At 47.3% G+C, this 17,541-nt stretch overlaps 1 protein-coding gene across 15 annotated transcripts in view; it reads left to right on the top strand.

Moving 5' to 3' along the window:
- LPIN1 (lipin 1) overlaps nt 1-17,060 on the top strand; it is a 112,177-nt gene extending 95,117 nt beyond the window's left edge. For 12 of the 15 annotated variants that reach the window (XM_081068366.1, XM_081068363.1, XM_081068365.1 and 9 more), the window contains 4 exons: nt 6,118-6,270; nt 10,999-11,113; nt 12,433-12,536; nt 15,581-17,060. In XM_081068366.1, coding sequence (XP_080924492.1) covers nt 6,118-6,270; nt 10,999-11,113; nt 12,433-12,536; nt 15,581-15,740 — 532 coding nt within the window. In that variant the 3' untranslated portion in view covers nt 15,741-17,060. Of the gene's footprint in view, nt 1-6,117; nt 6,271-10,998; nt 11,114-12,432; nt 12,537-13,991; nt 14,112-15,580 lie in introns of all 15 variants that reach the window. The other 3 variants (XR_013994610.1, XR_013994611.1, XR_013994612.1) reach the window with 1 other exon arrangement.
- The last annotated feature ends 481 nt before the right edge of the window (nt 17,061-17,541 follow it).

Here is a 17,541-nt window from a genome sequence, read left to right as displayed (position 1 = left end):
CTTTGATTACTGAATTCGATGTGTGTCCTCAGTGACACCCAGCCAGCCAGACAAGTGATGCTCGCGCCCCTTGGAGCAGCGGCGCTAACCCAGCGCAGCTCCTCTCAGAGCGCCTGTGGTAGGAGGTGCAAGCTCCGTGCGGTGGCTTTGGAAACCCAGCGGTTTCGGGTCCTCGCCCTCTGCTAGGTCCTCCTTCTCTGCTGCTGCTTCCCAGACCTTCCTCTGATCTAGGCCTGTGGTGGTCCCCACTCCATCTCATGTTCCCATCGTCCCTCCTTTTCTCATATGATGGCCTCTGCTTGGCATGCCTTTACCTCTGATTTTTGCCTCTCAACATTTTTGTCAACTTGTAATGTCCAGCTCAGATGCTGCAGTCCTCATGAAACCTTTGCTGTCCAGAATCGGCGACCCCGGGCACCTCTCATCTCCTCCTCTGGCTTCACTGAGTCTTTTATTGACACCCAGGGGCTCGGCCTGGCTTGGTGGCCTTGGTCCCATCATGGAGTCCTAGCCCAGGCTGGACATGGTGAAAGGCTTCTGCAGCTGACGGCTGGCTGGAGTGACTACCTGCCCTGGCAGTGTGTCACATACCATCTCCTCCAAGGTCTTACGGGCAAAGAATGGGAGAAGTGCAGGGGCAAAGAACTGGTAAAGCTTGTCACTCACTCCTAAATGAGTCCAGGTCATTTCTTTGGAAGTCAAATTTGTGATTACCCAGAGACATATTTAGAAAAATGCTTAGCCTGCCAGAGTCCCAGGAAAAAGATGCCACTTAATTTAGGATTTGGAGACTGATCACTCTTTGCTGATACTGCTTTCCTTGAATTCGGGTCCCTCTTGAATTTTATGTGCTGCGGGATTTGGCTAATGGAGAAAGCAGGCTTGCAGATAGCCACTTCCCTGGAAATAACAGAAGATGAGGGCCATTTTATTTATATATTTTGCCGAATGTAATTATTTGTTTGAATGCAGTCAGCCTGCGAGACATTATCTGTCAGGCCGATTATTACCTTGTTCGCAGAGAGGGTGTAAAGCTTGCTTGTTTATTGATTTTAAAAAGCTTACTTGGTTATTGACTAAAAAGAACTAGAGCAGATACGAATGGAAGATATACGAAACTCCCTCATGCTCAACTATGTTCAGTAAGTGGAAGGAAAGGGAAGAAGGACATTTCCTAAAATGTCTACATCGAGCCAGGGGATCTTTTGGGGGCTAAATTTGAGCAATAGTTGCTCTGATTTTCTACCTTACATGATATATATATGGGATGTGATCACAAAACATGGTGAATTTTTAAATAAAAAAATTTATTATAGTAAAAGACACATTGCCGTTAACCCCCCTCAAAATACTCCCCCTTGCTTCGAACACACTTATCCCATCGTTCTTGCCGCTTTCTGCAGCAGTTCTGGAAGTCTCTGTCCTGAGTGTCTTTACTTCATCCTCCATCGTGACAATGCTCCGTGTCACACATCGCTTCTGGTATATGGCAATTTGTATCAAATAAAAACATTATGGTGTGTCCTCATCCACCTTATTCACCAGATTTGGCACCGTGTGACTTCTGGCTCTTCCCCAAAGTAAAAATGACCATGAAAAATAATCAATTCAGGACATCGAGGCAGCCGTGACAATGCAACTAAAGATACTCACGAAAGAGGACTTCCAGAACTGCTTCAGAAAGTAGGAAGAACGATGGGATAAGTGTGTCTGAAGTGAAGGGGGGCGTATTTTGAGGGAGGTTAATGGCGATGTGTCTTTTTTTATTTAAACATTCACTGTGTTTTGTGATCACACCTTGTGTTTTTGTATTCATGTAACCAGAAATCAGCGTCTCCGAGACTTAGCGAGAATGAATGTGCTCTGTGTTTCCATAGGTGGATGAGCTCATCTGTGGCCTAAGCTGTGAGCCCTTTGAAGCCAGGACATTGAAAACAATCATTAGTAGACGGTTAGGATCTCTTTCCTTCTCCCTCCCACAGCAGTTACTCCTTTCTTTCACGTCAGGTCCTTGTAGGTTGTTGCCGTTGTCATGTGTGGTGCACAGGAGAGAGTCAGGGCCCCTACTCGAGGGGCAACAGCCACTAGCTCAGGACAGATGCTGTTACCTCCTTCCCCAGTCGGAGCTTCGGTTTCCTCTTCTCTAAAATGAGGATATCAGGCTGGAGCCCTTCAGGCACTGGTCGCCCCAAATGTTCTGCTCCGGGTTGTGCGGTTGAAGTCACTGTGTGTGTGTGTGTGTGTGTGTGTGTGTGTGTGTCGCTGGGTGAGACGGTGCTCCTGAGCTGAGCCTTGTCCAATGAGTAGGGTTTCGGGAGAGGCAAGCTCACCATGGGGGGGAGCAGGAGTGACAGGAGGGGCCTGGGACACGACCAGGTGTGTGGTGGGGTCATGGAAAGGGAGGCTTTGGTGCAGAGGATGGGGCGGGTGTAGGTGAACCAGGAAAGTCGGCTGGCACCAGATGGCAGAGGCCGTGAGGCCAGCTGAGAGCAAGCCCGAGTCTGGCACACAGCTTTCCTTCCTTGGGGCCGCGGGCGAGTACCCTTCTAGGACTGCAGCAGGGGCTACAGAGGTCCCTTGTCTATCCAACAGTGGCTCTCAGCTGAGGGACACATGGCAGTGTCTGGAGGCATTTTTGATTGTCACGACCGGGGCGTGTCACTGGCACCTGTGTGTGGAGTGCACGCATGCTGCTAAGTACCCCACAATGCAGCGTTATAGAGATGCCCCCAACCTGTACATTTGTCCAAAATATCAGTAGTTGAGAAACTCCAATCTAGAAGTGCATCTTGGAAAATACTTCTAAAGGTAATCTTTTCAAGCTATTTTAATGTCTCTCTGGGCCACGTGTTTGGACAGGGACGTAGAGACTGGGACCTAAGGAGAAGCCGTCTTTCCCAAGCCTGGACGGGAAGGCTCTTCCTTTTTTGGTGTCTCCCCAGAGCCCCACGTCAGCGGCTGACGCAGCAGAGGGAGCAGCGCCATCCACGTGTGCGTTGCACCTCTGTTCTCGGGTGTCTGCTCAGGCAGGTGCAGCCTTCCCACCCCGGGATTCCTTGTGTCCCCCTTTGCTGCGTCACGTGTCATCGTTGGTTTCCCCTCGGCGTTCTCTGTCCCCACAGGGCAGTATGTGCTGATCTCCCGTGCGTCGCCAACCCAGCCCGGGGCCTGATGCGGGAGTGCCTGGCGGGTGTGCCTTGGTGGTGGAGCGTGTCCTGCTACCGCTGCCCTTCTGAGCGGGGCCTCTTACCACGAGGGACACTACTGAAAGTCAGCTGTGCAACTTGGTGCTACCTGACCATTTAATGGCAGCACTTGGGATTTGCGACAGCTTTCATGGGGTCAAAGGTCCGGACAGGTAACCCCCGCTGCCACCAACAAGCGTGTCCCCCTCAGATGGTCCTGGAGCTGATGTTCCAGCTGTTTAGTAATGGCCTCAGGAGCGGAACACTTGTGTGGAGAGAATAACACGGTGCCATGGTCAGACCAGGAAAGGTATTTGCAAAGCAAGTTCTGAATAAAACCAGCATCGCAGAGCCTGCAGGTGGCAGCTTTTCGGCTTTGGTGTGAAGAGCTATATACAGAAATAGGGATTTTGTTTTTTAAAGATTACGTTAATTAGACAGCTAAGATACAAAGATGTTTAATTAAAAAGATTGCTTGACTTTCAGATGCATCCCTGTATTGCAAACAAGCTGATATTTCTAGCTTATCTTTGTCTTAAAACTTTCCTGTTTTAAAAAACATGCTATTGAGCCAGTCGTTTGGTCAGCATAAGATATTCATGGAGAAGCAAGAAGTCGGATGGGAAGAGGGTAGTTTGTAGTTGCTCATTCAGCAAATAGTTACTGAGTGTCCACTGCACGACACACAGTGGTTTGGGCATAGGGGTTACAGCAAGGAATGAGCCCGGGTCCCCACCCTCAGGGAGTGTGCGGATTAATGAGGCATACCTTTAAACAAGGGACCACAAGGTAATATCAGTGATTAGTGCCTTGGGGAAAAAGAAACAGAGCGAGGGATCCGTGCTTGGGGTGAGGGTGAGGGAGGGTGTGTTTTATTCAATAGAGGGACAATGGAAGGGCCCTCTGAGGAGGTGCTGTCTGAGCAGAGACCTGGATGGGTTAGGGCGTGAGGGAACCCTGATGGTCTGGGGGAAGAGTGTTCAGGCAGCGGGACCAGCACGTGTAGCTGCCCAGCGCAGGAACGGGCGTGCAGTGGGAGGAGTGGTAAGGACATGGTGTGGGAAGCCGGGTGCCAGGGAGCCGATGGGGTTGAGAGAAAAGCAGGGACCAGGTCTCACTGGCCTTCCTTGTAGCTCACGGCAAAGAATTTGGATTATCCCTGAGAGCAATGGCAAGAGTCTGGAGGTATTTTGGGCAGGATCGGAATATGTTTCAGACTCTTAAGTTTTCTTTCTGTGTGGAGGCTTGATGAGGGGGCAGGGCGAAGGTTCAGGCTGTGGCAGGAATGGAGGTGAGAGTCGCCACAAGGCTGCCCCTACTTCAGACGCCAGTCGTAAGTAGCAGGTCCCCAGCTTACCCCCACTTCTGCCCAACGTGGCTACAGATAGGGGTTCCCAAACCCCCTCCTCAGGTTTGATAATTTGCTTTGATGGCTCAGTTTAGGGAAACACATTTACTGGTTTATTAGAAAGGATACAAAGGAACAGCCAGGTGAAGAGGTACTAGGGAGAGGTCAGGAAGGGTCCTGCCCCCTGGAGGTGGGGTGTATGACAGCACGAGGATTCATTCACCAGCCTGGAAGCTCTCTGAAGCCCAGTGTTTCGGGGTTTTATGGAGGCTTCACTATTTAAGCACAATTGATTAAATTACTGGCCATTGGTGATTGAACTCAGTCTCCAACCCCTCCCCGCTCCCCAGAATTTGGGGGGGTGGGGCTGAAAGTTGCAGACCTCTACTTGCATGGCTTTTTCCCGTCTGGCAACAAGTCCCCGTCCTTCTTGAGTCACCTCATCAGCATAAACTCAGGTATGGATGAAAGGGGCTTGTTATGAGTAATGGAAAGATGCTCTTATTCCCGCCATCGGGAAATTCCAAGGGTTTTAGAAGCTCTGTGCCAAGAACCGGGGGTGAAGACCAAATATATATTTATTACATCGTGGTATCACAAGTGTTTACCACTGCCTCCGTTTAGACGTGGCATTGAAAGCCACAGAAGTGGGTGAGGTCCTCTCGGGAGTGAGTGTGGTGAGAAGCAATGAGGCCATAGGACCCCAGAACACTTGGACATTTCAGAGGCTGGGAAGAGCCACATTTAGAGCCACAGGGACTTGTCTGGGAAGAAACAGCTAGTGAGGAGGTGTGACCCAGGAGATTGTGGGGTCCTGGAAGCCAGGGGAAGAAGGGGTCGTAGAGGGAGGGATATTGATGGCCTGCTTGCTTCAGATGCTACCGGGAAGTCTGTTGATGGGAGAATTGAGAAGCCGTGCCCGGATTTGGCAAGATCACAGGTGACCTTGACAACCGGGGCAGTGAGATGGGAACGAGAGAGAAAACAGTGAGGAGGCAGTCAGTGCAGATTCACAGCTCTTTGAAAGAATTTTGCTACAAAGGGGAACAGAGAAATGGGATTCAACCTGGAGAGGTAAAACCGAAGCAGAGCTTTTTGGTGGTGGTTTTTGCGTGGGTTGTTTTTAGGCCGAGGTGAGAGAGGTCAGAGTACATTTATGTGCCAACAGGAATTATCGAATGGAGGGGGAATTTGATGGTGAGTGTGTGTGTGTAGGGGGGGTGGGTAGGGATGGGCTCAGAGCTGGCACGAGGTCTGTGAATTGGTAGATGACAGTGGGGCCTGGTGCACCGGTAGCGAGTCTGAGCAGCACAGGTGCAGGCAGAAGCTGTAGTTTCCCTCGTGGCAAAGCAGGGGGAACATGACTAACAGATTCTGAGGATGAAGCCAGGTGAGCGTTGTGAACTGCTTGGTAAATGACAGCGACACGCATTCACAATCACATTTTCTAGAATGTGGCCTCTCACGTGTGAGGGAACTTGCCCCAGTTCTGTTCTTCATGAAGCAGACACAGATCAGGGTTTGTGAATGCACACAGGTTCCCTTTTGTGAGGCCATTAAATGTGAACGTTTTGTCTCTTTCAGAAACGGATATAAGTTTCTCTACTGTTCAGCGCGTGCCATCGGGATGGCAGACATGACGAGGGGCTACCTGCACTGGGTCAACGAGAGGGGGACAGTGCTGCCGCAGGGGCCCCTGCTGCTGAGCCCCAGCAGTCTGTTCTCCGCCTTGCACAGGTAGGGCGCTCGGCTTGTCCACGCTCGCCCCGGATCTGAGGCCGGTCAGGCCCGCTCTCTTCCACCCTTGAGGTTTTGCAAGAAGCCTCTTAACTGGTCTTCCCCACCGATGTCCCCGCTTGGTAGTGGGCACCGGAAAAATTATCGTAAAATGCGGGTCTAACCCTGTCTGCACCCATCACGGGCTTGTCGTGGTTCTCCAGACAGCATCCAGATAGGTCAGCTCGGCCTCCCATGACATCATGACCTGCCCTGCCCTCCCTTCCAGTCTCACTTCTCTCCAGTTTCTAGAACTCTGTTGTGTCGAACTCTCTCCGGAGTGATAGTCTCCCCTTTGAGGCCTAGCACGGGCCGCTGCCCTTTTGTGGGTAGCCGCCCCTCCGTCTTCCTGCGTTGCCTGGCTGGGTCTGAAAGAATCAACTTGCATCCCGTCTAATCGGGGACCTAGGCTGGCTTAAGTAGCCCTTCAACCAGCCACCCCCACCCACCTGGCCTGGGACTCCCATGATACTCGTCCGTTCCGGGAGTTCTGGTCACACTGTTGATGGTAACGGACCACTAACAGGCCACTAGCCGGTGTCCAATTACAGGCCTCCCTTCGTCCGCTTGGCTGCACTGAGGTAACCAAGCCAGACTGGGGCTCCTGGAGTGGGGGAGGGGAGCTCCAGGCTTCCCTGCAGCTGTGGGGGGTGGGAGCATGGAACCCAGGGCAGCCCCAGATGCTCTCAGAGCACAGTGTACTGTGTCACAACAGGACGGTGGTGCAGCCAGAGGCTGGTGAGTCTCCTATAGTTGTGTCTTGAACATCCAATGAAAAGCTTTGTCATGATTTTGCCTCAGCGGAGGACCAGATTAGCGGCTTGTTGCTAGCCATGCAAATAGTGCAAACATCCAGATGGGCCCAAACACCATGCTGATTGCTCTTGAGTATTTTGCTTCAGCTCTAGAGCTACACTTTCCATCACAGCTTTGTTTTGTGTGAGTAGTGGTTTGTTTTTGTTTTCCTGTAGAAAAAGATCTCACATTGAAATGTACACATTCTGGGGAGAAAATTCAGGTGAAAACTCTGGGTGCCATAGTGTATTTCAAGTCCTAAGAGCTGTGATGACTGTAGACCTCAGTAGAAATCCTAATATTTTAATGAGATGTCCCTGAGTTGTGTCTACAGTTTGCAACAAGCTTCTGATGAGCATGTTTTACGTACTATGGCTCTGCTAGGCAAAGTAAAACGTTGACATTTTTACTGTCCTAACACTAAATATGATTGAAGGTGATCTTTTTCGGTTTTTCCTTATTTAAACATATTTGTCCAAGATCTGTTACTTTTTCCTTGTGAGGAATTATTTAAAAAAAGAAAGCTAAAGCTGTCGGGAGCTGGAGGTGCTCCTATGGCCGTGGTACAGCCTGGTCCTTCCTAGCAGTGCATTCTAGCCAGCACCATTCTGCGTGCAGCTGTCCTGCAGATTTTCTAGAATTGCTGGGTAAGTCTGTCGTGAGCACGGGTGACCTTCCCTAGCAAGAGACTTTAACTGGGTACAGCTCTGACTATACTAACTGGGTTTAAATTGGAACAAACGAGAAGTGCGTGAATGTGTGTGGAGCACAGGTGGCAGAAATAAGCTCTCAGCATGGGGTACAGAGAGGGTTCTGTGGTGGGGCCCCAGGGCCCCGCATACTGACGCTGTTGGCGACTAATTACTGGTGTGACAAGCAGGTGCTACCCCTTCCCGGGTCTGTTTCTTTAACTGCTAGATGACAGGGTTGGATTAGAGGATCTCCATGGTTCTTTCAGGACTAAAGTACTATGATTCTAGGAAATATGTCTGAAGAAGTTGAGAGAATCTACTATTTCACACAGCTAATCTTTTGGTTCATGAGCTTCTCCTATTGAGGTAGAAATTGACTTTGAGTCATGTGATTTTTTTTTTTTTTAGTTACCTACCCCGTGTGGTTGTGGTGACAGAGCTCTTCAGATCATTTTCACAAACACTCTATTAGTACAATGCACATTCCTAATAAGTGTGGCTCCCCTCTCATGAGGAAGGGGTGTCACTGATGAGAGGTAGACAGACAGGGTTACACAGATTAACCTTTGTTAATTCTCATGACTCTGGGTTACTGGACAGATTTGAATTTCTGGAGTTAGGTAGTAACTGTGTGTGTGTGTGTGTGTGTGTGTGTGTGTGGAGAGAGAGAGAGAGAGAGAGAGAGAGAGAGAGAGAGAGAGAGAGATATTGAAGCAGGAAGTTGATTTTGTATGATTTCCCCCCAGTGGACTGAACTTTGAGACTTAAAAATCATATGATCGTTGCTAAGAAAGTAGATCTTAAAAGTTGTCATCACAAGAAAAACAAGTGATAGCTGGGTGTGGTGATGGATGTAAGCTCGTCTTACTGTGGTGATCATTTTGCAGTATATGCATTTAGCAAGTCGTTGGCGGTGTCCACCTGAAACTAATGTGATATGTCAATTATGTCTTAGTAAAAAAAATCATACAGTCACTCACACACTTATAAGAGTCCTGAGATTAAAATGGAAGGCCCTTGGTCTTACAGAGGGCTCTGGAGTCCACAGAAGTCAGTGCAGAGCCAGGACAGCCCTTTGGGTCTTTCAACACTCAGTTTGATCATCGTCACCGTCACCATCATCTTCTAAATTACGTTCTGAGTGGGTACAGAGAATATTTCTCAAATATATGCCAGGTATAAAGGGTAACCAAACAGTGAGCACCAGCGTATCCATAAGCCAGTTAAAGCTAAAGGACATGTCTTTACATCTGAAGTCCTAGTTGCTCTCATTCCTGCCCCCTCGGGGTCATGGTAACCGTTATCCCTGAATCGTGTGTTAATTATCCCTTGCTTTTCTTAATAGTTTCATCACATATATTTGTAATCCTAACCAATATGTTTAATTGTGCACAATTAAACCAATATGTTTAATTGTAGACAATTCATATGTTCTCCTGGAGCTTGCCCTTTTCACTCAATCTTATGTTCCCAAGATTGCTGAGTGTCCCTGTTAACTCATTCATTTTGACTTCTGTGTAGTATCCTGACGTACAAATCCTGCACAGTTCATTTGTCCTTTGTACTGTCAATGGGGGACTTGAATCATTTCTAGTTTTTTGCTATTAAAAGCAGTGCTTCCTGTGTGTGTCCTCTGGAGACACATGTGATAGTTGCTCCAAGGTACACACTTAGGAGTGAAATTTCTAGGCCACGGAGCATACACGTATTCAGCTTTATTAGGTCATTCCAAGCTGTTTTCCAGAGAAGCTGAACCTCTTTGTGCCCCGATAGCGTGTGCAAGTGTTCCACTTGCTCTGCTTTCTTGCCAACATGTCAGCCGTTTACATTTTTGCTAGTCTGGTGGGTATGAAATGTCTCTCTTCATACGTTTCCTGGCCATTTGGGCTTCATCTTCTGTGAAGTGCTTGCTCAGATCTGTCCTCCATTTTCTTTTTGATTTGTAAGAGTGCATTATAGATTCTATATATGGAGCTTTTGTTAGGAGTGCTGCAAATGTCTTTCCCCAGTTTACGGCTTTTGATGAACATAAATTCTTGGTTTCGTGTAGTTGAACATATCATTGCCACTGTAGTTTGTGCTTTGTGTGTGTGTGTGTGTGTGTGTGCGTGTGTGTATTTAAAAAGGCTTCCCTGGGGGTGGCCGGATGGCTCAGTTGGTTAGAGCGCAGTGCTCATAACACCAAGGTGGCCAGTTCGATTCCCACATGGGCCAGTGAGCTGCGCCCTCCACAACTAGATTGAAAACAACGATGGGACTTGGAGCTGATGGGTCCTGGAAAAACACACTGTTCCCAATATTCTCCAATGAAAAAAGTCTTCTCTGACCTGTGGCCATAAAGATAGTCTCCTACCTTTTCTCTAAAGGTGTTGCTTTTCACAGTGAGACCAATAATGCACTGGAATTGATTTTTGTACAGAAAGTACAGGAAGGGGTCCATTTCCTTTTTTTTTTTCTTTCTCCTTATAGTGATATTCAGTTGTCCCAACACGATTCACTGAAAAGACTACCCTTTCCCCCTGCTTTGAATTGTTACTGTGGTCAGACATCACGTGTCCGTAAATGTGTGTTTCTGCTTCTGGCCTTTGCGCTTCTGTGTGGCCATTAGAATCAAGTTCCATGAAAATATACAGACAAAAACCTGTTGAGAGTTTGATTGAAATTACAATAGATCAATTTAGGGAGAATTAGCATCTCCTTGTAATATCGAATCTTCCAGTTCAATTATACGGTAAGCTTCTTCATTTATTTAGGTCTTCTCTGCTATATTTTAATGAAGTTTTTTTTTTTTAATTATTTAGAATTTTTACACTGACATTCATGAACAAGACTTTGCTTATATTTTTCTTCATGTTTTGATTTTGAGGTTATGCTAGCCTCAAAACGAGCTTGGGGCTGTTCTCTCTTTTTCTGTGCTCTAGAGTTCTTTTTTTATTTTGGGTGGCTGGGGCACGTCTCAGGTGAAATCCCTTGACTTCAGCATTTTCTTTGTGCGAAGATTTGCTAGTACGAAGATTTGCAAGTAGGATTCCCTCTCAGTTTAGAGCTTTTCTGGGACAGCTGAGCTGATTTATGCGTATTTAACCCCTGAAGAGATGAGTGTTTTTAGTGTCCGTGGCATTGTCTACAGTTAAAAATAGTTTGACGCTAATGAAGCTTATCCTCTCATGCTGATCCGTTATTTATTTGTTTGTTTTAACAGAGAAGTGATTGAAAAGAAGCCAGAAAAGTTTAAAGTACAGTGTTTGACAGACATCAAGAACCTGTTTTTTCCAAATACAGAACCTTTTTATGCTGCTTTTGGAAACCGACCGGCTGTAAGTAGTAGATGGGGTATCTGAGAGCTCTGGGAAGTCCTGTCTTTTTTGACAGCAGTCATCGGAAAGGCTGGCCTGGATTATGTGAAGCCAGACTCTTAATCCTACTAGAAAGAGCTGGTAAAGGGCCATTTGCCTACGTCTAAAGGCAAGGAGATAGTAAATCATTTCATGGCCTCTAGCTTTCTTTGAAGGTTGGTTAGTGAGTTTCAGTTTGAAGCATGAAATGTGGGCCTAGGAACATCAAATTCTAAATTACTTGCTAAATTAGTGAAAAAACAAGAACACTAAATAGGATTATACCCTTCCTACCAAAAAGGATCCTCAAAGCCAATCCTTAGCACAGTGGTGAATTGAGTGTTGCAAGTTTTAAGAGTATAGTCGTACCCCCTTATCCATAGTTTCGCTTTCTGTGGTTTCAGTTACCTCTGGTCAACCACAGTCTGGAAATATTAAATGGAAAATTCCAGAAATAAATAATTCATATGTTTTCACTTGTGCGTGGTTCTGAGTAGTGTGATGAAATCTCACGAAGGCCCACTCTGCCCCACCCAGGACCAGGCATCCCTTTGTCCGACGTCCTCACTGTGGATGCCACCCGCCCGTTAGGTTAGTCACTTGGTAGCCCTCTCGCCGGGTCATGAGATCACTGTTGAGGTATCACATGGCGTGCGTTCAAGTCACCCTTATTTTACTTAATAACGCCACCTTCACGTAACTTTTATGACAGTATGTTGTTATAATTCTATTTTATTATTACTTATTGTTATTAATCTCTTACTGTGCCTAATTTATAAACTAAACTTTATCATAGGTATGTATGTATAGGAAGAAAAATAGCATATATAGGGGTTTGATACTATCTGCAATTTCAGGCACCCACAGGGAATCTTGGAACATATCCCCGGTGGATAAGGGCGGACCACTGTATTGTTTCAGATGGTAAAAGAAACGCTCGGAGGTTGTGTGTGGACCGCCCCAATTTGCTGGAAAGTTCAGTGTTCTGGAGAATAGGGTTGGGTGCTAACTTCCCAGTAAGAAAATGTTCCTAATTCTTCCCAGTAAGAAAATGTTAGGACTGCACGGGGTGTGACGGGTGGTCCAGTTTTTAATTCCATTCCTGAATAAACAAACTGGGGCCCAGAAGGGAAAACTAATTTAATATTAATAGTTTCACATCCGGGGATATTCTTTCTCTACACTAGCTGGTTGATGAAAATTAGTTCTGGTTAATGAGAATTCTGTAGTATCAAATCCAAAATAGCGTGGATTTGTATTTACAACAAACTCTGTTTTTCCTAACACCTTACCAAACACAGGACGTGTATTCGTACAAGCAAGTAGGAGTGTCTTTGAACAGAATATTCACTGTCAATCCCAAAGGAGAGCTCGTGCAGGAGCACGCAAAGACCAACATCTCCTCGTGAGTATCCCCCGCATTCCCTGTGATGACTGCGTCGTCACCACCGTGTCACCGCCAGCTTAATCTCGGAACGCTCTTCTTCTGCTGTTTACAGTATAACTTTTGGTCCTCTGTTGCCTATATTTTAATTTTCAATTCTTACAAGGAAACTATATTTTCACTCCTCCTACTTTGTCCAAAATTTAATTTTTGGACAATCTGGATTAAATCAGATCCCGTCTGAGTCAAAAATTTAAACTGGTGGTTACATTCTGCTACAGAGTTGGAATTGAATGAATTTGAAAACTAGTAGTTTCAATTTGCCAAGTTAGGTTTGAAAGCCTAGAATGCGAATTAAAAATGTATCTAAATTGAAATATCATGTCAGGCTGTATTTAAAGACGAAGAACTGTATATCCCTTCACATCCTGGCCTGTAATAGTAATCTCACCAGAAGCATTGCTGTGTACTTGTAAGAATTCCTTCCATAGTTTTGGTCGCGGCCCGGTTTCCTGGAGGCAGTGGGCTGAAATGGGTGCCTGCTTATAGTGAGGTGTCCTGGTTAGCTGTTGAATCTCTTTGTGACCTTGATGTATCTCACTTTGGGTTCCTAACTTCTTAGAAGGGAGAGTGTTTCCTCATCCCACGTGTTGGGAGCTTTGCCCCCTGGGTGACATCAGGCAGACAGGTATCCCCCTGCCTTGTCCATTACAGAGAATGCCCCCCTCTTTTGGCCTGATCTGTGCAGACCCAGATAACAGCTTTTGGCCCCAGTGACCCCAGGGGGCCTGCTGGAGCCTCCGTCAGGTGGAAGAGTTGGAATGGGCGAGCCTGGGTCTCCTCCAGCTGTCTCCTCTGGCTTCAGGTAGATTAGAGATCTAGGTTCCCCAGAGCAGATTTTCACGTTGAAGGTGCTCCTGGTACGAGCTGGAGTCTAAGCCAGGTTAATCAGGGCAGCCCCAGAAGAGTAGCGGCCGGGGACCGACCCCTTTCTCAGCCCTTTCCTAGTAGTTTCTTCTTCCTCCCAAGTGCTAAGTGGTCACCCCTGCCCACGTCACAGTTCCCCGTCCCCACGTCACAGTTCCCCGTCCCCCCTCATTCCTCAGCCCAGCACATTCCCATGTGACAGGCTTTCCTCCATCTGGAGAAGATCTGGTGGGTTTTTATTTAGGGTTCAAAAGTACTCTAAACCGATGAGACACTGCCCAGAAATGACAAAGGTTTCTGCCAGGCAGCAGTCGAGTGAGTGGCAGGTCTTGTCATAAGAAACCTAGGAAGAGGGACTCTGGCATCTATGAGGGTTTGCCCAGGAGGTCTCTGAGCCTCTCCGATTCACAGACTCTGGAGTTAAAATGACACTTCGCCTGGGCCTTGGCCTAGGGTGTACCCCTGAGTGGGAGAAAACCTTACATATTGTCTTACGGCTGGACTGGGAGAGGTGGCTGTACCTGTGAGAGAGTGACTCTCCTTCCCCAGGAAAGCACATGCGTTTGTCTGGCACTGAACCTGGTACAGCCATTTCCAAGGCAAGTGCGTACCTGCCCCTCGGAACCTGGGACACTGTCTCCGAGAAGTCATCTGAAGTATCTTGAGAGGGTAGGCTCCCCTGCTGGGTGGGGTGCCCCTGCTCTCTTTCTTTGCATTTATGCCCCCAAAGGAGCCCTGTGCGGGTTAGGTGGCTCCAACAGAACCACATGATGGAGCTCCCAGTTGGTTTGGGTCTCGTGCCACCACACCCTGGTGACGAGTGCTAAGCTGCTCCCTGTGAGGACAGCCACCTCCCATAGCCACAAAACTCAAACAAGTAGGTCTTAAAGCCAGGAGGTATTTTAAACATTTGTTTCAATCCCCAGGAAAGACATAATTCTTGCTTGTTAAGAGACGGTTTTTCTTTCCATTTTGTGCAAGCATGTTTCTTAGAAGCCCTTTGGAGGTCCCTTATTAAATACACACATTCCTCCTTATTTCTAAGTTATTTTGTGCCTCAGAACATTCTAATTCTTGGAGTTTGTATATGCAGAAAGCCCCTTTGGGTTCTCAGCAAACTGGAACTGGAGAGGGACCCAGTGACTGAGGGAGGACTCGGGGGACATGTGGAGAGGCCTGGGCTTGTCACAGTTTCTGGTTGGAGGCGCCTGGAGGTCTGAAAATGCATATTCAGTTCAGCAACTTGCTTTTTGTAGAATAGGCCACAGAAACTAATATGCAACAACTTCTTGGGAATAGACAGAAAATAGACGGAGGGAGTTGCAGGGAGCATTGAGAAACACGGATCTGTTCCAGTCCATACTCTAGAAAGACGAAGGGCCCGAGGCCCAGAGAGGGCGAGACACTTGCCCCAGGTTCCACAGCAGTGAGGCGGGAGTGGATCCCAGGTCTCTTGACCCTCCTGCCAATGAGGCCTTTACTTCCTAAGGCCAATAATTAGCCGGGACTAATTATTTCCTAAGGTTAACAATGTACTGTTGAATACATTTATTGAGCGTCCAGTAGGCTTTATTTTACTGCTGCATACATTATTTTACTTGACTCTCATTATGTATACTTTGGCATAGTGTTCCCTTCCTTCCCTTTACAGCTGAGGATATTGTGGCTTAGAGAGATAAAGCCATTTGCCCAAGATCACACAGTTAGTTAGTAAATGGCAGAACTGAAGGTCAAATCCGTGTCTTCTTAACCCCAGGGCCCAGAGTCTTTTCATGGCACAGTGGAGCAGTCTCAGCTTGATGCCCCAGCTGCCCACATGTGAGCTCTGCAGCGGGTGGCTGTCCCTCTGCCATGCTGACTGACTTATTCCCGTCCCCCTTTGCTTCTGCTCTGCCCTTCTCAGTCCTTCGTGCCAAGTTAGGTCCCACCTGCCTTGCCCGTGGAGCCTTCTCTGACTCCCGCTTGGTACCCCCTTTGATTTCCTATAAATTGGTGAGGAATTATTCTAGAACACCCTCTGTTGTGTTAACCCCTGAAGTCCGTTCCTCGGGGTCATAGATTTCTCCTGACTTCCAGGCACAGCCCGGGGAGCGTGGCAGGTGTTCCTCAGGGCAGTGACGCTGTCCATTTCCTTCCAGGTATGTGAGACTCTGTGAAGTGGTTGACCACGTTTTCCCGTTGCTGAAAAGAAGCCATTCTTCGGACTTTCCCTGCTCAGACACTTTCAGTAATTTCACCTTTTGGAGAGAGCCACTGCCACCCTTTGAAAACCAGGATGTTCATTCTGCCTCAGCATGACGTATTTCAAGCAACCTCCTGCTATCATACGAAGACCGGGCCCCCCATTAAAGGATAGGTTTTGGGGTCCGGGGATCAGAGCTCAGGAGCCTGGTGTGCAGTCATTTGCTTACCAGCAGTGAGAGCTGAGATGCATTGTGTCCTTCCTCGCTGCCCCGGGGTCTGACATTTCTGAGTGACATATGAACGGTGTACTTTACAGGCCAGGAGTCGGATGCATTTATGCTTGTGTAGGGCATTCCTCAGTGTGGCATAAAGCCAGTGGCGACACTGTGCTTCCGGCCTGCCCCAGGGTGTCGCTGGCTCACCGGCACTGTGGCCTGTGCAAGCTGGGCAGAGCTGGCTGCCACGCGGCCCGCTGATGACAGCATCACCTGAGGAATGCCAGAGGTGCATGGCTTTTGATAGAGTAGGGGGCATGTTTCCACTATGGCAGTTCGTACCACCTGTTCTGTGCACGGCAGGGGGGCCATGCGGGGTCACGTGACATGAGTCTGGGGTCTCGGGAGGGACTCCAAACCTGGGTATTGGCCTCGTGGATGTTCCCTTGCAGTATTTGCCGACTGGTCTAATTTTTTAGGTGATAGGTTCTTTTCTTTAATTCCTTTGGTTGAACATAACCTATGTAAATGGGATATTCTCTCCCCTTACCCCCCCTTTTTTTGTGGCTCACGGCTGGAGTTTTTAATGCCTTAATGCATCTGTGGCAGACACTTTATTTCAAATGTGCTTGTCTAGCTCTCTGTAACTTCGCAATGCCTTAAGTTTAGACTGTAGTAAATATTACTAAGACACTGTGCCAGCAGCCTTTTATCAGCAAGGTGGTGCTGAGAACGTGGGCTTGAACAGAACTGATGCCAAATGGTAATTAGGGCTCTCAAAGGAAACTGGTTGGTTTTAAGGAAATAGTTTCGAGAAGTTAAATTATATTCTCTGTAGATATTATTATTTATTACTTTACTCTGGGTTACTGTTATAAGCATTTTAGCCATATTCTTTCTATTATAACTGTCACTAATACATTAAAAAGATATACGTTAGGACTATCCAAAGAGCCTTATTCTATATATCTTACAACACTGACCTTTTTTTGAGATTTATGAGTGACACTCTTTATTTTCCTTAGCTTTTTCCACCCAAGGGCGAGTGCAAGTAATAATTTGAGGGACACTCTTTTAAGCCGGTAGAAGATGATTCTCTTACTTGTTTATTAAATTGGCTTGTGGAGAGAACAATTCGAAACGTGAAAGAATTATTTTAGTAAAAGATTTTTGCTTTACTTTTTGAAATATTATTTTTCTAAAGAGCATTTTGCTCCAATGATTGAAATGCTTTCCTATTTAAAAGGCCTTGTTAGAGTCAAGGGAGGCAAAAAAAAAAAAAAGGAACAGTTGAACGAAATTCTACTCTTTCTGTGAAAGAAGACGCAGAGGTGTTGTCTCCGTTTAGTTGGTGGGCTGTTAGCAGTGGATGCCTTTTCTGAACGGTCCGTGTGCCCCACAGAGAAAGGCAGACATACGTGTGTAGTCGATCGCACATTTGCATGGAAATACAAACACGCATGTGCAGTTTCCCTTTTGGAGGCACTAAAAATAAGGAAAAATAGTCCTGCCTTCACCACTCTGGACTTATTCATTAGTGAGCTTTAGAGGCTGCATTGATTCTTTCTGTCACGGGGGTGCTTGCGGGGTGAATTTGAACTGTTGGGAAGTAAGTAGGTTTGCGGAGGCTGACAGAGTGTCTTCTCGCGCTGGGAGGAGTTTGGCAGCGAGTGGCTCGTGAATCCCTCCTGCCCTGGCCG

Source organism: Rhinolophus hipposideros, assembly GCF_964194185.1.
Source record: "Rhinolophus hipposideros genome assembly, chromosome: 12".
Lineage (NCBI taxonomy): Eukaryota > Metazoa > Chordata > Mammalia > Chiroptera > Rhinolophidae > Rhinolophus > Rhinolophus hipposideros.
Note: the sequence above shows the minus strand (reverse complement) of the source record. Positions and strands in the feature narration are given on the sequence as shown.